Source organism: Diorhabda sublineata, chromosome 2, assembly GCF_026230105.1.
Source record: "Diorhabda sublineata isolate icDioSubl1.1 chromosome 2, icDioSubl1.1, whole genome shotgun sequence".
Classification (NCBI taxonomy): Eukaryota; Metazoa; Arthropoda; class Insecta; order Coleoptera; family Chrysomelidae; genus Diorhabda; species Diorhabda sublineata.
In genome coordinates, this window is record NC_079475.1 from 37,466,273 (window position 1) to 37,491,160 (window position 24,888).

The 24,888-nt window shown below is 28.9% G+C and overlaps 6 protein-coding genes across 10 annotated transcripts in view; 2 read left to right on the forward strand and 4 right to left on the reverse strand.

Moving 5' to 3' along the window:
• On the forward strand, nucleotides 1-4,832 carry LOC130453423 (protein RFT1 homolog). Its single transcript, XM_056793160.1, has 10 exons — nucleotides 1-166; nucleotides 233-435; nucleotides 501-690; nucleotides 774-1,061; nucleotides 1,112-1,287; nucleotides 2,383-2,470; nucleotides 2,626-2,879; nucleotides 3,107-3,235; nucleotides 4,442-4,562; nucleotides 4,617-4,832. Exons 1-10 carry the CDS (start codon nucleotides 107-109, stop codon nucleotides 4,773-4,775), a joined length of 1,668 nt encoding a protein of 555 aa, XP_056649138.1. The 5' UTR covers nucleotides 1-106; the 3' UTR covers nucleotides 4,776-4,832.
• On the reverse strand, nucleotides 3,569-5,367 carry LOC130453427 (uncharacterized). Its single transcript, XM_056793165.1, has 3 exons — nucleotides 5,242-5,367; nucleotides 5,128-5,189; nucleotides 3,569-5,075 (listed from the first exon to the last, which is right to left on the reverse strand). The coding sequence occupies exons 1-3, from the start codon at nucleotides 5,274-5,276 to the stop codon at nucleotides 4,897-4,899; spliced, it is 276 nt and encodes a 91-aa protein (XP_056649143.1). The 5' UTR covers nucleotides 5,277-5,367; the 3' UTR covers nucleotides 3,569-4,896.
• A 1,746-nt stretch (nucleotides 5,368-7,113) lies between these two features.
• Nucleotides 7,114-12,410, reverse strand: LOC130453434 (ER lumen protein-retaining receptor). The gene is made up of 5 exons (XM_056793181.1): nucleotides 12,225-12,410; nucleotides 11,081-11,370; nucleotides 10,343-10,602; nucleotides 10,033-10,285; nucleotides 7,114-8,577 (listed from the first exon to the last, which is right to left on the reverse strand). Exons 2-5 carry the CDS (start codon nucleotides 11,169-11,171, stop codon nucleotides 8,543-8,545), a joined length of 639 nt encoding a protein of 212 aa, XP_056649159.1. The 5' UTR covers nucleotides 11,172-11,370; nucleotides 12,225-12,410; the 3' UTR covers nucleotides 7,114-8,542.
• Nucleotides 12,411-13,249: 839 nt separating this feature from the next.
• LOC130453428 (UV radiation resistance-associated gene protein) lies at nucleotides 13,250-17,489 on the reverse strand. 2 transcript variants are annotated; one of them, XM_056793167.1, is made up of 8 exons: nucleotides 17,190-17,456; nucleotides 17,052-17,131; nucleotides 16,285-16,992; nucleotides 15,510-15,678; nucleotides 15,099-15,332; nucleotides 14,877-15,042; nucleotides 14,317-14,822; nucleotides 13,251-14,261 (listed from the first exon to the last, which is right to left on the reverse strand). In XM_056793167.1, the coding sequence occupies exons 2-8, from the start codon at nucleotides 17,124-17,126 to the stop codon at nucleotides 13,807-13,809; spliced, it is 2,313 nt and encodes a 770-aa protein (XP_056649145.1). In that variant the 5' UTR covers nucleotides 17,127-17,131; nucleotides 17,190-17,456; the 3' UTR covers nucleotides 13,251-13,806. The 2 variants fall into 2 exon arrangements, with proteins under 2 accessions (XP_056649144.1, XP_056649145.1); XM_056793166.1 differs by having other exon boundaries at nucleotides 13,250-14,261; nucleotides 17,052-17,489.
• Nucleotides 17,490-17,493: 4 nt separating this feature from the next.
• LOC130453430 (actin-related protein 2) lies at nucleotides 17,494-21,242 on the forward strand. 2 transcript variants are annotated; one of them, XM_056793169.1, is made up of 7 exons: nucleotides 17,494-17,653; nucleotides 17,710-17,820; nucleotides 17,909-17,923; nucleotides 19,911-20,069; nucleotides 20,134-20,262; nucleotides 20,335-20,523; nucleotides 20,589-21,242. In XM_056793169.1, exons 1-7 carry the CDS (start codon nucleotides 17,606-17,608, stop codon nucleotides 21,135-21,137), a joined length of 1,200 nt encoding a protein of 399 aa, XP_056649147.1. In that variant the 5' UTR covers nucleotides 17,494-17,605; the 3' UTR covers nucleotides 21,138-21,242. The 2 variants fall into 2 exon arrangements, with proteins under 2 accessions (XP_056649147.1, XP_056649148.1); XM_056793170.1 differs by lacking the exon at nucleotides 17,909-17,923.
• Nucleotides 21,243-22,341: 1,099 nt separating this feature from the next.
• LOC130453432 (glutathione S-transferase 1-like) overlaps nucleotides 22,342-24,888 on the reverse strand; it is a 31,846-nt gene continuing 29,299 nt past the window's right edge. For 2 of the 3 annotated variants that reach the window (XM_056793175.1, XM_056793176.1), the window contains one exon: nucleotides 22,342-24,692. In XM_056793175.1, the coding sequence (XP_056649153.1) occupies nucleotides 23,828-24,692 (865 nt within the window). In that variant the 3' untranslated portion in view covers nucleotides 22,342-23,827. The remainder of the gene's footprint in view (nucleotides 24,693-24,888) is intronic. The other variant, XM_056793177.1, reaches the window with a different exon arrangement.

The following is a 24,888-nucleotide window of genomic DNA, read 5'->3' on the forward strand; positions in this document are numbered from 1 at the left end:
TTGAAAGAAGAAGAATAGAACCCTAGATTTTTTGTCTATTATTATTTACTTCATACGTATTGATTTGTTATCTGTAAAATGATTTAAATTAAAAAATTTATTTAAAATGGCAAGAAACATACTGAAAAGTAGCATTGAAAATGCTTCTTTTAGCATAGTATTCCAGGTATTCATTTAATTACTAATTGTTATTTCAAATAATTATTTAATTGTTAATAACATTTTATTTCAGGTGTTATTTCGATGTATAACTTTTATTTTGAATGCTTACATAATAAGAACTGTTGGTCAAGAAGTCCTGGGTATTATGAACGTCAGGTTACTTCTTTTAGAATCAACAATATTATTTTTATCCAAAGAACCGATTTTAAAAGCTTGTTTAACTAATACAAGCACAATAAATTGGGCCCAAGTTATCAATCAAATATGGTTATCGTAAGTACCGCATCGAAATTTTTAAAAATTGAATTTTAAAAATTGAATTGAATTTTTGATTTCAGTGTTCCCTTATCGAGTGTGATTAATATAACATTAGTTTATGTGTGGATAAACATCTTGACACCTACAGATGATAAATACCAACATCAGTATGAGTTAGGTTGTTATGCAGTGGCTTTATCTTGTATAGTAGAACAAGTGTCTCAGGTTGTTGTCCTTGTTGCTCAAAATTTTTGTTTTGTCAGGTTAAAAGTAGGTATATGTAAATAGAAATATTCAAAAATACAATCTCAAAAAAATAATATGTAAACACTAATACTATTATTTTTTTCTAGGTCGTTATTGACACACTTTATGTAGTAAGTCGAACAATTATTTTTGTTTATTATGTTGAAACAGAGCCGGAATATCCTATAAATGCTTTTTCTATTGCGCAAATTGTTTCATCTGTTATTTTATGTCTTTCTTATTATGGTTTCTTTCTTTGGTACATTCCAGCTTTAAATAAAGTAAAGGAAATCAAGAAAAAAGAGAAAAATGCAGAAAAGAATATTTTTTCTGATATGTCAGATTTTCCTTTTACATCTTTCATACAACTCTTTCCAGGAATAATGGAAAATAAGGTAAACGTCTTGTATTTTTGATATACAAAATTTTTAGATTTTTTCAATAGGAAGCTATGTTGGATTCAAAATTGTTTGTATTAACAATGAGTTTTATAAAACAATCAGTAGTGAAGCAGGTGTTAACTGAAGGGGAAAGGTATGTCATGACAGTATCTCCAGTTTTAACATTCAGTCAACAGTCTGTGTATGATATTGTAAATAATTTAGGAAGCTTGGCTGCTAGGTAAGTAACATTACATATTATTAAAAATCAAACTTAATTTCAGAAGATACAGTCTCAAAAAAACAATAAGGAATTCATATGAACTTATGTTGTATAATCACTTCTAAAATTATGAAAATAAATTAGTCAACCCTTTAACTTAATTTTAATTCTACTTTGCCCCTAACCATCAATGGTTTTTGAAGTTGGACTTTGTTGGTCCATGTTATGATGGTCCCATAACACATCTCATTCTAATTGACTGTATGGACCATTGAACTATGGTTACCATGTAACTGGTATTAGCAGATCTAGAGGAATTATAATTTTTGTTTGGGCCTCGAAATTTGTATAATATGTGAACCCTGGGTTAAAACCAAATTGAGTTCCAATTTTCGAAAATTTTTCATATTTGGTACAAATAAAACTGGAAGTATATTTTACTGTAGTGTAAACATTACAGTAACATTTTTTGTATTATTCTGAGCTGCTTTTCTTCCATCTCTTTGCGATATTATCTTAAAAGAGTTAGAAAACGCATTATATCATTTGATCCAGTTTATTTTTGGTAAATAATGTAAAGATTACTCTACAAAATATTTTTTAAAATCAGTAATGGGCAGATCCTCATTACAACTTTCGTTGTGAATAATACATGGATTTACTACTGCAGTTGTAAGCTAGTTTTCTGTACCACTTTAATGATGTTCATAAATGATTGTTGTAGTCTTCTATCTGATCAGAAATATCAATAGCTCTTTTACCTTTATTACAATCTAAAACCATTTTTGGTTTTACCTTAGCTCTTCCTCCATATCTCATTGCTTGGTCACGATGGAACCAAAAGTGATGGCATTTGAACTGTACCTAGATCACGGTGGGTTCATTGGCCTGTCATCAAATATATTTAAACAAAATGAACTCGGTCCATTTATGATTGGGCATGGCGCTTAACTTGTTGAAAAATAACTCATTAATTCCATTAGCATTAATTTTTTATAAGATATTTTCAGCTTTTCCGCTAATCTAATTAAATTTTAAATAATTAAAAAGTTGATGGTTTTTAAATATCACTTTTCGAGGAGGAGATTCCAGGTTAATATTGTAGCATTTCAGGTTCATTTTCCGACCGATTGAAGAGTCTGCATATTTTTATTTTACCCAGATGATCAAAAGAGATGAGATATTAACAAAACAGAATAAAGTAAGACTCACTTTTATATATTCGGTTCAGAACTTTTCAACAATTCTGTGTAATTTAATATTTAACTTATCTTAATAGTCTTTACTAAAAATAATCCTAATTTATCTTTTTAAATTCATGATATTTGTGCTAATCACAATTATTATAAATTTTAGAAACAAGTCGCCGAGTCAGCCGAAGTATTGAGTCAATTATGTAAAATAGTAGTAACTATCGGTCTTGTAGTTGTTACATTTGGTCAAGCCTACAGTTATTCATTTTTATACCTGTATGGAGGGCAGAAATTGGTAGAAAATAATTTATCGGTAGTATTACTGAGATTTCATAGCTTCGCAATAGTACTTCTTGCTATAAATGGAGTCACGGAGGGATATGTATTTGCCACAATGAATAATCAACAATTAGACAGGTAATGTGCCACTTACGGTTGTCAAATATTTACAAAAGTATTTTTCCAACAATCTAAAAGAAAAAATTGATATTTCATACAATAAACTACCACAGAAAGTTGTTCGCTAGTTCATGGGAAGAAGTTGTATGAGTTATTTGTAGGTCGTGGTAAAATTTAGTGCAGAAACTAAATATTTCATACTTTTCTCACTCATATGAAATATAAGTTGCAAATTTTTGTCATAGGTATAATTATTTAATGGTGATATTTTCTGTGATGTTTTTGTTGATATCCTACATACTTACCTATATAATTGGACCTGTAGGATTCATTTTGGCGAACTGCATTAATATGACTGCTAGAATAGTGCATAGGTAAGTAAATTTTTAAAACTTTGATATACTATCACTATATCAATACTAACAATTAAATTGTCTAGTCCTTTGAGTTTTGTATAAATAAATGGTTTAAAAGATCATACAGTGTAATATTTCAAGTGTTGGTAAATCAAGGATCTTTTCATAATAAATAAAATTTGTTTAAATCAGTGGTGGTATCAACTAATATTGCAAGTTTTAGAACTAATATTATCAATTCAATTACATAACTTAACCCTTGAGTACCTAGAGTATTAACATTCGCTTACATGTCTTATTGCATTCTCAATATTAAGCCACTTGCGTATGATTATAAAAATAAAAGAATATTTATCAGATATAATATAAAATAAGATTCCACACAACAAGTAAATCCAAAAGTTTTATTCTATTGTACACTAAATCTAATTAATAGTAAAGGTTGATATACTGATAAGGGAAAATGGTGCATCAAATAGAAACACAAAAAGTAAAAAACTTTATTGAGGGCTGGAAATGTTTTAAAATAAACTATAAAATGGAAAAGATAGGAAGGTGGTTAGCTAGTTCACTAAGTTTCTAAATCTTGCACAAAATAAATGGACCTCACACCAATCTATAGGTTGTTTGTACATTAACAAACTTTCAAAATATTTTTTTCTTCAAATCTCACAAATAAAATGGTTCCAAATGTGACAATTCTCGCTTTTTCTGTGTTTAGTAAAATATGTACGTGCATATAGAGTATTTTTAAATTATTTGCTGGTCCTAGGAAATGACTGAGACCTCCACTTTAGGCTATATTTAGCTCTATACTTTGGACAACTTTAATTGTAATTTGAAATATGAATCTTCTTTATTCACTGTAGTATATTCCATCTCTTGATCTGATTTACTTACATTCTGAATATAGCACTACTATAGAACTTTCTAATTCCTAATACCGTAAGGGATCCCTTTTAAGGTTTAACATATACTTAATACAGTTACTTCTGTTGCCAAAACTAAACTGGACCTATGTTTATGCATGTTATTTCAATCACATAAATCAAAGTGCTATTGCCAGGTATTCTTAGTTATGAAAATATTAAATAAAAATTTTCATCTGGGGCCTAGAAATGAGTATTCATTGGTTAATTTATTAATATCTAATTTCTTCATTGTTAAGAAACACTTCGCCTTTATGTATTATTATATATAAAAAGAAGTTTTTATGCATTTTAGTTTAAACTATATTCACAAGCAATTCCAGGATACTGAATTCACACCATTAGATGGGCTGATTCCTGGTAAAAAGTTTCTCATTACTTTAATTTTGTCAGGAATTGTGACTATATTATCAGAGGTAAGTTTCGTCCATATTATTTTGCCATTATTGTATATCGTATCTTTATTTTAGATTTATCTATTAGAAAAATCAATTTTCATACACATTGGAGCAGGTGCAGTGTTCTTTTTCATCATAGTTTCCATTTGGGCATTAGATAACATGACGTTATTAAGGTTGGGATTAGAAAAGTACAAAAGCAGGAAAAGTTCATTTGTTAAACAAGATTAGTAATTTTAAATAAAAATGTTGGTATTTTTATATAAGTAATATACTTTTGTTGCCTAATTTGTACTTAATTTTTTAAATATAAGGTGTATACAGTAATATCAATGATATTAATAATTTATAATTAATTTTGTAAGTTCTTGAAAATAGCTCCAGTTATCGTCCCAATTCTTTGTATTGTACAGGAGCGATTGTCATTTTCGAAATGTATGATAGGAGGTTTGCTATTTGGTTCTAGTTTCAAAGATTCTTCTGCAATTGCACCAATGATACCTGCCGTGGTAGTTGAAGTTTCACCCTTATCTATAAAAACGTTTCATAATACACATGAAGTAAAAACAACAAAATTACTCACTCCCTAAACAAAGTCCATGTTCATCGGCTAAAACGCATCCATAAACTCCAGGAGTATTTATTCTAAAATAAAAATGATTTATATAATGATATATATTACATATTCAAAACTTACAACTCCTCCAGGACATGTTCTAAATTTTTATCCATTTTTATCAAAAAACTGTTGACAAATTGAAAGAATGACAATAATAGAGTTTTGTTCGCAGTTTTGGTTCTTAATCAGTGTAGGGTAAGCTAGTTTCAAAATTGTGGTCGCAAGTCGCTCAGTTCTGAATTTTCAATTACGGTTCCGTGCTCACGGATCACATCGTTTTCGTTCACGGTAAATCAACATCCTGAATTAGCTCGTAATTACACCGATCATAACTTGCTTACCAAATAATTCTAAATTGATCCACAAAAAAAGGTATTAAGGTACATTTGAAATTCAATTTGCGGGCGAAGTGGCACAGCACATACCGAACGGTATGTTCTGTGACACGCACTTTGACGTAAAATTAGTACCCATGTATCTAGAACTTTGTCAATGACTTTACGAACAGTGGTCGTAAACAAACTCAATACGTTCTGTAGCGGACATCATGCTTCGAAGCGCTTTTAATTTGTACTAGGTAGAGGTAGCCGAAGTGAAAATTATTAACTCGACTGTGTAGTGTGCTCGAATGTCAAGTTGTAATTACTATGTCTATGGTTGTAATCTTTCATATAAGAAAAATCATTGAATTTGTTTATGATAAGGGTAATAAATTGAATCCGCATGAATTACTCTCTATAATTTCGTTTTAAATTGTAATATATATATATATATATATATATATATATATATATATATATATATATATATATATATATATACATATATATATATATATATATATATATATATATATATATATATATATATATATATATATATATATACATATAAATGTTCTTGATTCTAGGTCTCTTCTGTTTCAAAATTAGTTTTATTTTGATAGTTTTTAAAAGAATAATTTTTTTATATCAAATCAAAATATTTTGATAAAGACTTAAAGAAAAGTGGAAACGTCAAAATTTATTTTCCTTTTAAAAACTACAGAGAGATATTGAAATCCAATCCTTACTTATAACACTAGGAATTCCAAAAGAATTTTTTTACACACTAGGGACACCATACATACTGAAGCTTCTAATTTAATTCCAAAATTCCAATTCTAGAAGGTTTTCATTAAATTTTCTGTGGGGATATTGAAGACAAACCCTTTTATATTTTGTTTTATTCTGGGTATTTCCAAATTAAACGTTTTTTTATATATTAGGGATACCATTCGTACTCAAGATTCTACATATTAATTTAAAAAACTATAGGAATTTATTCAAAAAAAGTTGTATTCAATTTTCTGTGGAGATATTGAAACCCAAGCCTTTCTTATCTTCTATTTCAATAAGTATTCCAGAAGATATTCATTTTTACACACTGGGGATACCATTCATTTAAAGATTCTACATTTTAATCCAAAAAATCACAGGTAGTAACTGAATTAGTTTGAATGTACAGAAATTATGATTTACGACTTTATTTTTTGTAAAAAGTAATAGGGTTTTGATGGATTTTTAAAATTAGTCATAGATACTCATTAAACATTTTACATATCCTGCACTCGATTATTTCAAATGGAGACATGTAGGGAACCGAATCGATTTTACTGTATTTCCGTGAAACGTCTAAGGGTTAATTGTAGGTATTTGGGACATTTATATGTATGGAAGCTTGTTCAAGTGGGTCCGAACTGCTATTAAAGAGAGAAAGAACACGAGTATACTACTCCCTATCTCTATCAACACTATTCTGATTTAATCGCCATGATATCGAAGTTTTAAGTGGTGGAAATGACAAAGGAATTAGAAGCGAGTAGAGAGTGGTACACCGATGCTCTTTCTCTTTCTTCCAACAGTACAGTTCCACTTACATGCTCTTTTTATCTTTAATAATAAATCTATGGGTGTTGAGTACAATGTATTCATCAAATGATTTTTAGTAATTCTTTTTATATCAGTTTTAAAGGAAACAAAATTTATCCAAAACATAAAAACTACTTTTATTGGGAAGATCTAAAACATGGTTTTGTAGAAAACGAATATTAAACACACCAAATAAATATGTTACACATATTAATGAAAAATCTATGAACAAAATTTTGAAAAATGGAGAAAAACTATGCATTTTGTTTTTTTTAATTGTACACTAAATATTTATTATATAAAAATGAGGTGTATCACTTCTTACTTGGATTACTGCATAATTTTTCTCAACAAGAGTAAATAATGTATTCAAGTTCTTTTGGTATAATGCACTATTTACAGAAGGTAGCTTTACAATCTAATTTTCACATTTAGGGTGTACTGTCACACTTGCGTCGAATAGTTAATACAGGTGTACAAAAAAGAAAATACAGAAATTATTTTTCTGTAAAACACTTTCTCATTATACTCATATCGTAAACAAAACTACAAACAAATGGATGCTCAAAAAATTTGTTTCACATTGTTCACTAATCACCTGAATATTTAACATTGTAATTTAAAGAAAACCATATTGAATCAAGTTTTAATTGATATTTTCAACTAGGAATATTGGAAGTTACCAAACTGTTGTCTTCTTTCCTCTTCAAGGATGTAGTGCTTTTTGGTTACCACTGGATCCCAAGGTTGATGTTTACAGGCTGTATTAGACAGGGTATTATTGGAGGTTTATATTTTTTATTTTTCCATTTTGACCAGACTTGATTTGTTGTAACAAAGACAAAATTCCATTGAATCACACGTAACTGGGTAATTTTCTAATAAAAAAATCCTTTTCTGTACACCTTCATTCATACACGATAATTTTATAAAAGCCAATAAAAAGTTATGAATATGAATAATTGATTTTAAGATTATACATTTTTTTTCACCTACCTAGTAGCACTCTCGTTATCAGTATAATAATTAAAAATTACTAGTACTTTTTACAAAATTTGTAGAAAACTGTCTACAATGTAACTTTATTTTAACACATTTAGTGGCATCTAATGACCATTTTGGTATATGATATAATTAGATCAAACTTGAGGTCAAAAGTGTTTTTAATCATCGTATGTGTTTATAAAAATGCCAAATAGGGAATCAAAGACTACAATAATCTAAGGTATGATCAGAACGAAATGAAAAAATAATATATTTTGATTTTAAAAGAGAATTTGTACAAAAAATATTTCAACAGTAATCCTTTGTAATCATATTTAAACATAAGGTAAATATTTTTACAAAAAAAAATAAAAGTGGATATTTGTTTACTATCCAAATATATTACTTAAAACTAATTGTTTTTAATACCCCTTTTAGCTGAATTTAAAATAAAGTTTTGTACAGTTTAGTCTTTCGGTCGATTTTTAAGCTGGCAACTGAAGTTTCTTTCCTTTCAGAACTAAAATAAATAAATATGATTAAATCAAACCATCAAAACACACATTTAATCAGGTGAAATCCGTTTGACATAATAATTTTAAAATTCAAATGATCAATCAGGAATACGTTAAAATACATTTTCATTATAAGTAAGAAAGTAACCAATAAACATTCTTCTAATTATTTTATCAATTATAATAAATACTGTGAAATATTGCTGTTACAAACAATATTAACCTTAATAAAATAAAATATATTGAATTTATGAGGGCTATTTGAGGCTTTCAACATACTTTACAGTTGACTAAAATTTACTTTGTTGAGTTTTTGGTAAAAACTGTTATTAGTTTAGTTATACTCTTATAACTAAGCCTTATATAAAACCTTGATATTCAATAATCATTGTAGGGCAAAAGATAGTTAGGCCTGATAATTCTAATCTACCCAGTCTCGATCAGATGACAGCAGCTAAAATCCTAACTTAAGTGACACTAAGATGAGGAATATGCAATCTTTTGATAAAGTATCTACTGTCATCTCACAGTATCACCATTTTTTACAGAAAATCTTGAAGAAAAAGAGAAATTTATGATATAACCTTAAAATTATAGCTTCCTAATCATGGTTTTTGGTGCTATTATTACCTATTTTAGGATTGCCGTTAACAATTTTTCAACAATAAAGGATCTCTCTTGATTTTGAGTCTCTTTTATAAAAATTAGTTTAAAATAACATGTAGAAATTGACATTTCATGTTTTTCGTGATGATTTGGATTAATTTTAGGTCTACATGTTATTTTCAATTGATTGTCATAGAAAAAAAGATCTAAAATCAAGATATCATCACAAAAAACATATAAAAAGGACTAAGAAGTAAAATATTTAAGAAAATAAATAATGTTTAGGTACCTTTTTCATGTTATTTTAGCAGCTAGGTAATGCTAATAAAGTTTCAAACTAATTTTTCCTAATATGTTGTATAAATTTGTAAATTGTGTATACATTAATCAATTTGTACAAATAATGTGATAGCGCAATACCAACTGATATCAAAAACGTTTTAGTGGCTTTATTACTTAGAAATGTTTGTTTATTGAAGATTTAAGTTATAATAATTTTGAAAAAAATGTCAAATATCCTATCACCTTGCATATAATGCTTTCTTTCTTTTTCCCACTGCGTAATGTTATCAAGCTTTAGAAGTCTTGGTTTTCTAAACAACACTATGAAATTTCAAGAATGAATTGCTGATAACTAATAGTTATATTAGCAGGCAACAAAAACATTTCTACAGGGAGAATATTCAAAATCTTGTACATATTACATTTAATTTATTTATAGATAATACGTTTACCTTTCAAATAACAGTTACTTAATCAACAGCCCTTGTACATTGAATGTTTAGTTACTAATACTATTAAAGTGTTAAGCGAAATCTTGTAGCAAAATGAACTGATTGAAAAGTGAGACTTACCTTTGGTAATATAAAGATAGAAGAAATCGCAATATAGTACAGTTTGGACAACACCGGCAACTATAGCAATGAGATCATAGTGGGATTCAGTAACATAACGGTAAATCCAGTTCAAGATGTACAATCCTCTGTAAGATCCCAAAGCAAACAAATAATGGGAAGTAATACTTTCTGCTTCACCAGTCTTACTGACCATAAAAAGTTGAGGTAAAATAGCCACAGATTCAAGATAAATACTAAATGTCCACAAAACCTAAAATATATTTTTTAGTAACAATGATAAGTTATAAAATATTGTTTTAATGCAAACCTCCATGAAATAAAATTCATGATTGATCACCATTGCCAATCCGAATGATGGTAAAATCAAGAATTCAATTCTGAATGTGTCGTGGTTGTGGTCATAAGTAGCTTTGAATTTCAAATAGATTAAATAGAGAGTAGCATAAGATGTAGCCAAAAATACGAATTTCATAACAGTATTATATAGGGACACATAGGATGACATCAAGTCCAGATATCTTGTAGTATAAACTAATGCAAATAGAATTTGGCTTTTTCCAGATATACCTAGAAGGAAATTATATTAAAATGAGAATTATCTACTTAATTAGTTGGGCTTTATCTCAAAAATATATTTATATTTGATAACAATGAATAAATTTAAATAAATTTTTGAAATATAATATTTATAATGTGATACCATGAAATTTCCAAACAGTTTTTTAATAACTATCCACATTTTTTATAAAAAACGTTTTATGTATTGAATATTCTTGAAATTTATGCTACAATTGTTAATATCTATTCAATAATTTCGAAATTTCTAAAAACGACATTATATGCAGAAATAATATTTTTTATAAACACCATGCATTACACTTAGATGGAAAGTTATTTACTATCAAACTAGGATTACATTTGAAATGAACTTTTCATTCAGCGGCAATTAATACACGATAAATAAAAAAATTATTGCAAGATACTAACTGTATACGTTGCTAGTGTCTACCGGAAAGAAACGTGAAAAACATCACTTAACACTTACCTGCACATGATCTTGAATGCCAAATTTTTTGTAGAAGTATAATTATGGCTATTAAATGAGATAAATCTCCAGTAAGCCTGAAAATATTCATTTCGAAATAGTTTCACTGTTTTGGAGTCTACCTTAATTTTAAGTGACGTGGCTGTACTCCACGAGGAAACAATAGATGGCGTCCTTATTTATCTACTTCTTTTTCAATGTTCGAAATTTCATGTTACACAGCAGAACCATAGATCCATTACAAGAGTAGCTTGTTGATGAATCATAATTTCGATAATCTTTGGATACACCTACAGTTTATAAATTGACAAGAGTTTTACTAAGAAAAATAGTTTTATTTTGAAAATAAAATATCATACTTATAAGAATTTTCACTTCAAGTTTACAATTTTGGAAATTGTACCAAGTATTCTGTGTGTGAAATCATCGCTCGTGTTAACCTGATCAAGATCTGCATGCTTGGAAAGTAATCCAGATCTCGATCACAGATTCACAGTTATTCTGGGTATGTAATGGGTTGTTTCGATTGTGCATGATTTTTTGTACATTAAAAATGATTAATTCACCTCTTGCGGTTTTTATACTTTTTGGCATTTCAAGATAAAAATTACTTATTGTTATCAAACTTTAATATCAAATCCGTGTGTGTGGATAAATCACAGCTAACTGCTCAACAATAATTATTAAACATCTAGAAATATATTTTACAACTGGATAAATATCGTGGAAAAATTATCGCTAGAAAAAAGTAGTTGAAATTAGAGGTTTAGATATTTCTACCGAAAACTGAACGCGACTCTCAGATATTGTGATAAAAATCTTCGCAATCAACTGATATGTGATCTATCTGATTATAGTTTTCTAAGATTATATACGAGATAATTTAAAAAAAAATATTGGTCATCAATAATGTACGATAATTTTTAAATTTAGATTAGAAACTAGTTTAATTCAAATGTTTTATAACTTGTATTTTTGCGAAAATTGGTAGAAACTGATTAATAAAATAGACAAACGGCTCATTTTATCAAATACCAACAAGAATACATTTCCTGTATTTAAGAGGTGTAGGAAAGTCATTTTCCATAATTTCGTACAGGGTGTGTTATTTCTGCTAAAATTTTTAATCAATAATAACCATTACCTGTAGTTTGCTCCTGGTTTGTAAATCTCTATCCACCAAAATAAACTTACTGAGATACACTATGGGAATTAAACTGAACACACTATCACAACATTAATTCTCGGTATAGCCAAAAGTGTTGATGTTAAATTTCTCAACAATCTGTTTACAAAGCAGGCTCTGCGGAAATGGATAGACACCTAGCATGAGACAAGTGAAGATACAAATAGATGGAGTGCTCCACTAAACAGGCGCGTTTCAGACAGTGTGATTGCGAGTCTTTATGTAATGGTAGCAGTAAATAGTGTTTATGTAAGAATACCACCAATGGTTCCAAAAATTTTACTCAGTACTAAAATCAAAAATAAAATTCAAAATTTGAAGTCCTATAATTTAAAAACGAGGGCCTGTATTGGAAAAGTTTATATGAAGTACTAACATTATTTTGGCTCATACTATACATTCCTGACTTTTTTCCTATTAGTCACTGGAAACCCTGGACTTTTCAAAAAATCCTTAAATAATTATTAGCAGCCTTCATTAATATATTTAATCTGTTATTTATGTATAGCATGTTAAGTTGAGAGGAGCAAATAAGTTTTAAAGGCTATAAAATAACATTATTTGTCATAATTATTGTAATGTTCTTATTTATTTGAACAGTTTTAAATCCCAGAACAGGTGGGATGAATTTATACACCCAGCGTATCTTATTTATACATAAACATCTAATTTATTTAAATACACTGTTTAGTTTACATGTCACTATCCCAATAAGTTTATTATGACATCAAATTGTTAACTAACTCCTACGGCCGCTAGAGCTTCGTTTTATTATCATATTCTAGAATTTTTGATTCCTGGAAATCTCTAGTTTGCCATATATAAACAACATTTTAGACATTGTTTCTATAGAAATAGTAATAAAAACAATGTAAATAGGTAACAAAAAATTATAAAGTAAATACAAATGATCGGCGTATCCACCAAACTTTAGCATCAACAACATATTGGAACAGAACAGGCTTCTCGATTTATATCAGTGGACGAGTTTGTAATATTATGTTTCTCCTTCTATATTATGATTGAGGGTAAGTTTTAAAATGAAAAAAATGCAATTTTTTCTAGAATTTTATTTCAATATACACAAGTTTCAAATTATAACTTTTATATTGGCAATCCAACAGAAAAACAAGTGATATTATGATACCTAATTAAATAGTTACTTTGGTAAAACATAATTTTGGAATTTTCAATTTATATATTAAGTAGTTTGAAATAAAATTAAATACAAATGTCTTCTCTAGACATGTTTTTATTGAATTCGAAAATTCTAATTTCGAGAAATTATATTTCTAAAAATTTTATAAGCAGTTAACCTGAAGAAAATGGTAGTTCTTCACGTCTGAGATAAAAAAAATCATTTTTTCTAATATTAATAGTTTTTTCTTAATCTCCTAACGTTTATAGAAATACTCTTGTAGTCCATGGTACATGTGTATCAAACGCTGCAGGAATTTCTGCTCACTGGGTAACTAACAAAGGGTTTATCAAGTAAAAAATTTATTGATTGCCAAAAAAATTGACATTTAAATATTGAAACTTATTTTGGTTTGACCAAATTGAATGTAGTACTTGTACGCAAAGCGTTCGTTCTAGTCGTCAAAGGACTTTTCTCATAACTCGCAGTTCTTGATAACGTTTCTTCAAAGCCAGAATAACTTTCTAACCAAATTTCTTTTCGATCTTTCCTATTTTCTGCTTTTTCTTGATTTTCTTTGGAATTAATGTTTAGTACCGGTTCTGAACCGACTTCAAAATTTGTTTTCAAAACTAAACCGGCGTCGTCATCCGAATAGGAACCGACAGATCGACTGATTCTGTTATTAGTATAACTTTTGCAACTATTCAATTCATTTCTCAAATTACTATCGGTAGCTCCGAATATAGGTAAAGAAGTAGATGCCAAAGGATCTTGACCTTGTTCTATCGAAACTTGTTTTGAAGAATCTACAGGAATTTCTTTACCACTGGTTATCTTTATTGCTCCACTACTATCTACAAAAAATAATCAAGATACTTGAATAAAATTTAACGTTGAAATTTATATTACCACAACAAACTGTATTTGGTTCCAATCCTCTTCCTTTCATCATAAAATTTCTGAAAGATTCCGAGCTGATCTGCTTGTTTAAATAAGCTTCTGGTACAGCAAGGATTTCACTCAGACCTTTACCGCATTCTCCGCATTTTTTCCCACCAGATTTCTTTTCTATCCTACTAGGACTTTGGGACGTTTTTAATCGATTTTCCAATCTTATACAATCTAAAAGCGGATCGGATACGTTCGAGATAGAATTAAAACTACGTAGACTAACCACTTGATCAATGTCTAACTTCTTTACTGGTCGTATCTCGTATTGCTTCAAAGAAGAAGAAGAAGCATCTATTTTTATTTCTCTAGGGTTCTGTAGGAACGTTAAGAGATTATAGAGAGTCGCTTTGAGTTCTACTGTGTTCATATAAAATAACCAACGGAACTGAGCGATATTCTTATTGAGCAGGTAAACAGCATAAGTGAAATGAATTTTTTCTTTACCCCTCGTATATAAAGGAAAACTAAAAATTAATAAATCAGTATTAAACTATTGATTAATAATAGTTTTAGCTTACTGTCTTTCTTTATCTGAAAGTGAAGGTGAAACGTTATCAGTTATGTATGATCTGGAACCATAGTGGGTTATGGGATACCTAATCGGTACTTGAAGAAAGGTTGAACACATTATTAGAATGTGAGCTATATAGCCTAGAGCAACAGAGAGCCCACTATCAGTAGAATCTAAAATAATTATTCAATTAATTTCATTTTAAATGATTTTTAGTTCATAGAGGTACCAGCTAATAAATCGGAATTCGGCAGTGTAATTCCCATGATGGTGTACTTGTCTTCAGAATTCTTCTCTATTGGAAATATAAATAGTAATTCTTTCAATAATTGTCTTCGTCTCTGTTGAAGCTGGCAATAAATAGTTGAATAAATCTCTCTATGATGTAGAATGTTTTTTTTATATTCTTTCAGTTTCTCAGAACCTCTGCTCAGCTTGTGGTAATTTTCCATCAAATCAGAATCTAAAAATAAAAATTTATTTCATAAATGAATGCTTCTATTGCTAGTGTCAAAAATAATAGCTGCTCAATCAAGTCCTCCCCTTAGATGGTGGTAGAAATGGGTAAAAGAGAGATATTTTTTTTAAATACAAATTTAAAAATAAAAATGTTTGAATCTAATATAATACAAAGTCATACTTCTCTCTTCATTGTTCTCTAATAAATCCATGAATCTTTGTTTTAGTGTTCTAATTATCACAGTTTTTTTGTCTCTTTCTTGAGAAAGTAGTTTTATTTTGAATTTTCCTATTTCCAGTTCTTTACTAATTTTTGCCATTTCTTGCTTCTGTACATATGTTGGTTTTTGCTAAAAAATAAAATATTTTTAAATATTGAACGATAAAAATTTGGAATCAAATAATGGTGTTTCGTAACTTTCATATAAAGTGGTGCTAAAAATCTAATAAGATTCAAAACGAGTATTCTGAATACTACATAGATATAGTAATAAAAGTTTTGAGTCTCTTGTAAAATAATACAAATTTCCTTATAAATAAGCAAGGACATGAACAATATAGTTCCAAAAACAGCATTATTATTTATCAAATATTATATCATTGTTTACTGATTTTGTATATTTAACTTGCATTGCTTTGCTAACTTTATTCCAAAGTTAACAGAACAACCAATTTCTCAAAAATTTGCATAGAGAAAAATTTCATACTCAATTAGCACTTAATTTCCGGCTAATTGTTTTTTACTGTCTGCTCATATTCCTCTGCTAACTTTGGTGATATGTAATATAATCCATTCCTCATTTGCTCACCCCGTACAATATTCCTAAATAACAGTGTAATAATTTTAATATTTGTATACTAAATATAAAATTTGCAAAATTCTTTACTCTATTTTGTTTATTCAATTAATATTTGTTATTTCAAGATAAAAAATATGCTAACAAAAATTTACGAACCTGTAACATTTTATTCAAAGAATTCATAGTTAATAATTGTGGGGCGTATCTAACATTTGCTAAAGTTGTAGAATGATGAGGAACATCCTTGTCCCTGGTGGCTGTAGAATTTAGGACATTAATTTTATCTCTAATGTTCTGAACGTCAGCTTCTATATTTCTTATCTGCATTTGTAGCTGCTGCAAATATCTTAATTTATCCACACTATAACTATGTTGCACATCTTGACTGCAAGCCTTAATAGCTACTCTCTTATAGATAACCTTATTATTAGAAGTATCTATGAGATTAATGTTATTTAAAAATGGTATAGGTTTTTGTAAGTCTGTTCTTATAACTTGGTGACTAGTATAGAATCCTCCTTGCATACAAAATATCACAGTATTTTTTTTAAAGAAATATGGCTGTATATCCGAAATTTTATTTCCGATATAACAAAGGCCTGAGAAATTAATGCCCCATGTTACTAAAATCCGATCTGCACCATTTTTACTGTGCTGCCATATCCTTAAAGCTATACAAGAAGCTGAGAGGTTTGGGATGTCTTTTGGGTTTAATTCCGTCCATTTAGGATTTGGATTAGTAACTTCTTCACTTGTATAAAAAGGCGCGCACATTGTCGTCAAATGGAGGGTATAGTAAAACCTACCTACTCCATTGTCTCCCAAGTTTATCCCAATTATTTGATAGACATGTCTCAAACGATACTAAAATCGAAACATATATCAGTTAATACTTGTGATGAGTTGTTTTCTTTTTATTTTACCTGCTGTGTAATAAGGGGAACCCATTGTCGTATCCGCTGTCTTTCAAACATAAATTCCTGTGCAGAAAAATTCATGACATCTAAAATAATAACATTACTACGAACACATATCATGCTTTTTTTAGAAGAAAATCATACTTTATTCTAGAATCAAACTTGTTGTTTTGATGAATAAATAAGTTCCTATAATATGAAAACAAATACAATTCGTATTACTGTCAAATTGACAATGTAATTCGTAGTTGCTGTCTAATTCTTCTACATTTATATAGCTTATAATTAAATAAATCTTTTTTCTTAAAATAATTTAGATTATATAATTCATTTATTCATCAAAAACCTCACATAATTACTTTTGGACATAATATTAGGCATATTAAAATTTGCATCCGTTTAGAAATTTCGTATATTGAAAGAGAAGAAATGATAAATAAAATGACAGTACACTAATCTTGTCATGTTTCGTGGAGAGAGGTGTGGTGTTGACTAATTTTAATGTTGATAATAGAAACAATTTAGATAAACTAGTTATATTTCCTTTAGTATTAATTAAAATGGATAGTGAAGGTAGAAAAGTAATTGTATGTGATAATGGCACTGGGGTAGGTACGAAGTTTACTCATATTTTCTGTTTCCTGAAAACAAACTTTTTTTCTAGTTCGTCAAATGTGGGTACGCCGGCAGTAATTTCCCTGCTTATATATTTCCTTCTATGGTGGGACGACCCATTATTAGAGCTGTTAATAAAATAGGTGATATAGAAGTTAAGGTAAGTGAATTAAATTTGATAGGCCATATAAAATGTACCTGTTGAGAAAATAATGATTCATATTATTCATATATAACTTGTTTTTTAGGGTTTACATGTAGATGTAAGTTTACTGTCTACTTAGTGTTATTGAGAATGCTCCAATTTTTTTTTCGTTTTTTTCTAACCTCTGTTTTAATACATTTTATTAAGAGTTTAATCTAACTTGGATGAATATATATTTATTCTCAACATTATAGATTTAAATGATGAATACACTGCTTGTAAAACACTATATTGAATAGGATTTTAATTTTTTTAATAACCTATTAGATAATATTAGAGTGCTTCATTATTTATGTGTACATTACCAATTAATTATTTGGCATTTTATAAAATTTTTAAATAAATTTCATGCATTACTAGCCATTCAAATAATTTTATTTGCATTATTGACATTTATTTATTATAATGATAAATTCTATTTGAAATGAATTAGGTTTTTACTGATTTTTTCTGTAAATAATGCACTAATAAAAATCTTAATATTTACAAAAATGTTTCATGCTACAGGGAGACACAAGTACTCTTCCTGTAAGTAGAGACATAAAGTAGCTGGAGTTCTTATTTTGAATGAAAAATCAGCATAAATGAACATTGTCACTTATGCTATTTTTTCATTCTGGTTAAATTGCATGATATTAATCAATTTGTTTGAAAATAATTCAATACATAAGACAAAGAACTAACAAAACACTTTTTGTTTTATAAAAATAATGTAAATTTTCAATTAATTTTATGATTTGAATTCATTTATGGCTCATGTAATAAAATATATCACCAATTTTCAAATTTTTACTTTGAAACATTTAAAAAAGTTTGTGATTTTAGAAAACTGTATAACTAACTTTCAGCATTAATTACTAGAAACCTTGTTTGAAAATAGAAAACAAATAACATAAAAAATACGAGGTATGATCAAAAATCTGGTGAATGAAGTTTTATAGCAGCGATTACATATGCTGTAACTGTTTCAACTAGTATGAATCTTCAACAATGCACAATTTTGTTTCAAATTGAAAAAGAGTGCATATAGTGATAATGTAGCTAACTTTGAAAACTGTTTACAAGTGGTATGAGTGATTTAAAAGTTGGAATGACTCATTTGAGGACAAGAAACTGATAGGGTGTCCTACAAGCTCAAAATTAGATCAAAATGTGCAAAACATGGTCAAAGTGTTCTTTCAAACAGGCAAATGACTATTCAAGAGCTTAGTAAAGCAATTAAAATATTGTATGATTCATGCAAAATATTTTAACAGATGATATGATGTCCATTACTGCTTTACTCATAAGATTTAACACAATGCAACTTCTGGCTCTTTCCATAAAACATGTGGTAAGATGTAAATATTATTATAGCGTACATGACATTGAGAAATAATGAGAGATAATTGAGTGTTGGGGTTAATACAAATGTTGTATGTATAATTTAAGGTACTATGTATACCACAACCCAAAGGGTCCGTCTTTCTTATTATGGTAATGATGCTCAGTTTTTATAGCTGTTCTATTAATCTCACTCCTCTTAAAAATTCCAGAATGTGGGGTGGCTGTAGCTGTTAGAGGTCTTGTATTTCATACGCTCCCAGGTAAGGTGTTCTGGAGTTTGCCATTGTCTCACACTTTAGGAGAATGTGAATAGCAGTTTCCTTTCTCTGTGCAGCAGAAACTGCTGTGTCCATTTGGGCGACAGAGATCTAACAGGACTCCTGTTAGTATTTACTTTATTTGTAACTGGTTTTAACCCTATCTACCTTCTTTTCCAATGCTATCTCTATTGTTCTGTAGTTGATACCACAAAAGGGTTTGTTTACCCCTACTTTAGCGAGTCTATTTATTTTCCTCCGACTCAAGTGTGTCCTGGAATTTATTGAAGAGAAATTTGATGTTACTTTTTACTTTGTTCACTGTATTGTTGATCACTCCTCCTAACTAACTCATGATTGTTTAATTTGGTATGAAGTTAATGACTGCACACCTAGTATTTTGAAATATAATTCATAAGTAAATAGGAAATTAATTCAATACATTTTGATTATAAAATGTAGGATCTTATGGTAGGAGATGAAGCTTCTGCCCTTAGGTCGTTATTAGAAGTGAATTACCCTATGGAAAATGGTGTAGTACGTAATTGGGAAGATATGTGCCATGTTTGGGATTACACTTTCGGTCCCAAGAAGATGAACCTTGATCCAAAAGACACAAAAGTGAGTAATGAAAAAAATTTGATATTTTATATTACATTATTTGATTCGTTGTGTTTTTCTGTAGATATTGCTGACTGAACCTCCTATGAATCCGACAAAAAACAGAGAAAAAATGATTGAAGTGATGTTCGAGAAATATGGGTTTGCTGGAGCTTATGTTGCCATTCAAGCTGTTTTGACGCTTTATGCTCAAGTAAGTAAAAGCATATTCTTGGTTTTGATAACTATAAAGTAAAGATTTATGTAAAGTAGTTTTTTCTTACAGGGTCTTTTATCTGGGGTAGTAGTAGATTCTGGAGATGGTGTGACTCACATTTGTCCGGTTTATGAAGAATATGCGCTGCCCCATCTTACTAGGAGACTAGATATAGCTGGTAGAGATATCACTCGTTACCTCATCAAATTACTGTTGCTCAGAGGATATGCTTTTAATCATTCTGCCGATTTTGAAACAGTAAATAGTTGACACTTTTATAACATGAAAGAAAATTGTTGATGTTTGTTTTTTATTGTTTTTAGGTACGTATGATGAAAGAGAAGCTTTGTTATATTGGTTATGATATAGAAACTGAACAACGTTTGGCTTTAGAAACGACAGTTTTAGTAGAACCATATACTTTACCAGATGGTAGAGTTATAAAAGTCGGTGGTGAACGATTCGAAGCTGCAGAAGCTCTTTTCCAACCTCATTTAATTAATGTTGAAGGTCAAGGTATTGCTGAATTGGTTTTTAATACCATACAGGCTGCAGATATAGACATGCGTTCAGAGTTATACAAACACATAGTACTTTCCGGAGGTTCTACAATGTATCCTGGACTACCATCGCGATTAGAAAGGGAAATTAAACAATTATACATAGAACGGGTACTGAAAAATGATGTTGAAAAGCTCAACAAATTCAAAATTAGAATAGAGGATCCGCCGAGGAGAAAAGATATGGTTTTTATAGGAGGTGCTGTATTAGCAGAAGTAATGAAAGACAGAGACGCGTTTTGGTTGTCAAAACAGGAATACGAAGAACAGGGATTGAAAATATTGAAAAAATTAGGTGCTCGGGCTGTGTAAGTTGAAATATATATGAATCATTAAATAAATTTGTGTTTGTCGTTTGTTGAAATGAAATGTTATCGTGCAAAGCTGGCGATCGAAATAAATCATTCTGATCGGTGAGTTTTTTGTGCCTTTAATATTTCATATGATGCTATTCTTTATTTTAACTCATTCAAGTCAACATAACTATCGAATACCAGATTTCTAATGAGTATGCTTTGCTTTTTAGTTTATCCTCTATTCCCATTTGTTATAAAATCTTTGAATATATATATATATATATATATATATATATATATATATATATATATATATATATATATATATATATATATATATATATATATATTATCATTATTGGAGAAATGTATGCTTAGAACATATTTGGAACAAAAGTTTTTTGTCTATGTATATGCTTCATTTGGAGTACCAAAAATTTTTGTTGAAATGACTAGATCAATCCATCCACTTGTTCAAATAGATATGTAATATCAAACAACTGCACTCATGTTTATATTTTATTAAACATAATTTTGATCGCCAATTTATTAATAAATTGTGTCAATAATGACGTTTCCAAAGTTATTGTCAATAGTAAAATACTTACAAATGATAGTTATGTGTATTTTTTTGTTCAAAAATGTAAAGACTATTTTTACTTTATCATTAATTTTAATAAGCATTTTATTTTATTTAAGATTATAGTATACTTTTGTATTTACTTAAATAAATAAAGTTAATTATTTATTAATGAATCTTTTTGTTAGTTTCACATTAATTGAAAATTTTGAGAAAAGAACATAGATACCAAAAAAAATAAATACATGGACTTAGATTTTATTTAATCCTAGATCATCTTACTCTCCATGCAGTTCTTTTATTTACTGTTTTATTCTCTTCATCTCACAGCTTCTTTCACACTTTTAATCCATGTTTTTCTTGGTCTTTCTCTATACTTTTTTCACTTGCTATTCTGGATTCAGATGTTTTTTTTTGTGCTCTGTTTTTGGGCATCCGGCATACGTGTTAAAACCATCTCAATTGTGCTTCATATACCACTTATCTCTATATGGTTTTATTATTCTCTCTTATTCATACTTCTCTGTTCTTTTATATTTTCTTCAGTAATCTTATTTCCGTTGCATTTATACGGTCTACTTGATTTTGATTTGATGTCCACGTTTCGCAACTGCAAAACATAGGCCTCACTACTTTTCTCACATTTTCTATTTTCATGTTTTTTGATACCTTTTTTTACTAAAGAATAATTCTTAAATTGCGTCAAATGATTAACCCACTTTTCCTATTTTTTTTTTCGTTTATCTCCTTTAGTCTGGCATTACTTTCTATTATTACACTTAGATATTTTTATTTTATTCCTTGTTTAATTTGTTTTAATTGTATCATATTCATTTCCGTATTTAATATCTCCAAATAATGTTCTAGATCTTCTTCTGATCTCACTACCAATACCAAGTCTGCGAATATCAATTCCATTATATATATCCTTCAAATCTCTACATTAAATTTTTTCATCTGACTTTCTGCTAATTGTAGAAGTACAGTAGAGGGATAAGTACACATCCTTGTTCAATACTTATCTTTGTGGTAAATTCCTTCGATTCTTCTTCTTATTGTCTTCTGATATATTAACGGTTTCTAACTATTTGATCAAAGGCTTTCTCCAAATTTATAAAACATATATGAATTTCTTTATTAATTTCTCACTTATTTGTCTAATTGTAAATGTCAAGTAGTTTGTGTTACTTCCACTTTTAAATCCACATTGGAGTCCTCTAAAGTGTGTTCCATCTTATTTCTTTTCTCTATTAGTCATTAATTTCGCTTGTATACTTGTTATTTTCATATCTATAGTTTTTACAATTTCTTTGGCGCCACTTTTATAGATAGGTATCCTGTTGATTTATTTATTCCCTTTTCATCCATATATTTAATTATTTAAGTTATATTGTCTCTTTCTGGCGCTTTACCTACCTTTAATGTTTTGACTGCTACTACTTGGACTTATATTTGGTACAATATGAATTCGTGATACTGAAAATAATATGAAGATCCAAAAATCTTATGTTACAATAGCATTTATAACCAGTCCACTACTGGAGATCAAATAAAACTTCTTTAATAGAAAATATTAAATAAATACAAGAAGTTTTTATTAAAAAAATACCAAAAAATTGAGTTATTTCATTTTTTAATAAATATTAAAAAATCCTACAATCCTAACGGGAAGCTAAGTTATCTATTCACCCAAAGATCTGAATATTAGAATGGCTACTAAACTGCGTTTAAGAACATCCAAGATGACCAAATAATAAGTTCAACCACCACCCAAATGCAACACAACAAAGATTTAGAAAGTACAAGATATATAGTAAAAAAGTCTCCGGAGCATAGGATTGTAAAATTCATCAAGGAACAGTAAATGCCAGTAAACTACAGGGCATTCCGACAAAGAACTAGTATGATCAGAATCACAACTTCTTAAAAGAAAACAATACAAAATAAGAGAAAAAAGATATTGGATATAAAATTTTTTAGCAGTGTGTGAATTTATTTTTCCTGTGTACCTGTACATTTCAAAGCACAAATGAAAGTAGAAGATAAGTAATGTAAATCAGAGTTTAAAAATATCAGCTTGGCGTGAATGATTGAATCAAAAATCTTTTTTTTTTCTAAAGTTTTTATTATTTTTCATGTTTTCTGACCAGTTTACTGTTAACTTGCTTTTTTGGCACAGTTTTACTTTTCTTTTCTTTGGTAGATTTTGCTTGTTGCATAGCTTGCATGATAAGTCCGTGATTGCTGTTAGTAGAACTGAGGAAAACGGCAGGATCTATAACGTTTGTTTCTTCTATAACAACTCTGGGAGTTTCCACTAAATTTTTATCTTCTTGTAGTACACCAGGTGCTAGTAGAAGGAAAATTTCTTTCGTCCATTCTGGTAATCCTTTGTTAGATACGATGTACTGCCAACATGGGATACCTAGATGGGCTATGCATCTTCGAAAATATATTGTAAAATCGTCTGCTATGTGATTGAATATCATCGGAGTTGTATATAACCAAATTGTAGGATTTGAGTAGGTGTTGATGTATACTAAAACAACTTTTGCGTTTTCGTCTACAGTACACAGTTCAAAAACTTTACTATCTCTAGATAAAATCAGTTTATATTTATTTGCAACTTTTTCTATTTGAGCTGTATTTTTTGTTTCATACCCGTATATTCTGGCAACGTCGTTTAATTGATTTACTTCTAATTTTCCTTGTCTGGTGCTCTTTTCTTGATTTTCTGCTTCATAAGAAAAATCGTATGTGTAAGAAAAACCATTTGAAGACGAGAAAAAACACTTTAAGTCTTCAGGTAAGGCGATACTATTATTGTGTTCCCAAGTTCTTATATCCATTTGACGAACACCCGGATATCTTTTTAAAGCTAAGTTAGAGACAAATGGAGACTTTTCAAGCACTTTAGAAAGACCGAGGAGTAAATTTTCGTAGAATGAATCTTCGGAAACCTTGTCCACCACGAAGCCCATTTTCCTGAAACTATTTATTTCGTTATTTCTCAATTCAGCCATCACATACTATAAACACGATAGTTTCTCGTGAGGAAACGACTTTTAAATTTTTAAATGAAGTTGTAGAAACATTATGTGTTGCCATTTTTGACATATCTATAAAAAAGTTTCAAATTCAATAACTATTGGTACAAATTCGGCTAAAAAATGACAGTTACCAATAA

Excerpts from the sequence above, each read along its gene's own strand:
- LOC130453423 (XM_056793160.1), top strand. The coding sequence starts at position 107 with ATGGCAAGAAACATACTGAAAAGTAGCATTGAAAATGCTTCTTTTAGC. Across the intron at positions 2,471-2,625 it reads TATTAACAAAACAGAATAAA|AAACAAGTCGCCGAGTCAGC; the intron begins GTAAGACTCACT and ends TATAAATTTTAG. Across the intron at positions 2,880-3,106 it reads AATAATCAACAATTAGACAG|GTATAATTATTTAATGGTGA; the intron begins GTAATGTGCCAC and ends TTTTTGTCATAG.
- LOC130453427 (XM_056793165.1), bottom strand. The coding sequence starts at position 5,276 with ATGGATAAAAATTTAGAACATGTCCTGGAGGAGTT. Across the intron at positions 5,190-5,241 it reads GAACATGTCCTGGAGGAGTT|AATAAATACTCCTGGAGTTT; the intron begins GTAAGTTTTGAA and ends TTTTTATTTTAG. Across the intron at positions 5,076-5,127 it reads ACATGGACTTTGTTTAGGGA|ATAAGGGTGAAACTTCAACT; the intron begins GTGAGTAATTTT and ends ACGTTTTTATAG.
- LOC130453434 (XM_056793181.1), bottom strand. The coding sequence starts at position 11,171 with ATGAATATTTTCAGGCTTACTGGAGATTTATCTCATTTAATAGCCATA. Across the intron at positions 10,603-11,080 it reads GCATTCAAGATCATGTGCAG|GTATATCTGGAAAAAGCCAA; the intron begins GTAAGTGTTAAG and ends ATTTCCTTCTAG. Across the intron at positions 10,286-10,342 it reads ATGAATTTTATTTCATGGAG|GTTTTGTGGACATTTAGTAT; the intron begins GTTTGCATTAAA and ends AATATATTTTAG.
- LOC130453428 (XM_056793166.1), bottom strand. The coding sequence starts at position 17,165 with ATGATATGTGTTCGTAGTAATGTTATTATTTTAGATGTCATGAATTTT. Across the intron at positions 15,679-16,284 it reads CTTTGAATAAAATGTTACAG|CAAAAACCAACATATGTACA; the intron begins GTTCGTAAATTT and ends TTTATTTTTTAG. Across the intron at positions 15,043-15,098 it reads GAATTCCGATTTATTAGCTG|ATTCTACTGATAGTGGGCTC; the intron begins GTACCTCTATGA and ends TAATTATTTTAG.
- LOC130453430 (XM_056793169.1), top strand. The coding sequence starts at position 17,606 with ATGGATAGTGAAGGTAGAAAAGTAATTGTATGTGATAATGGCACTGGG. Across the intron at positions 17,654-17,709 it reads TATGTGATAATGGCACTGGG|TTCGTCAAATGTGGGTACGC; the intron begins GTAGGTACGAAG and ends CTTTTTTTCTAG. Across the intron at positions 20,524-20,588 it reads ATTCTGCCGATTTTGAAACA|GTACGTATGATGAAAGAGAA; the intron begins GTAAATAGTTGA and ends TATTGTTTTTAG.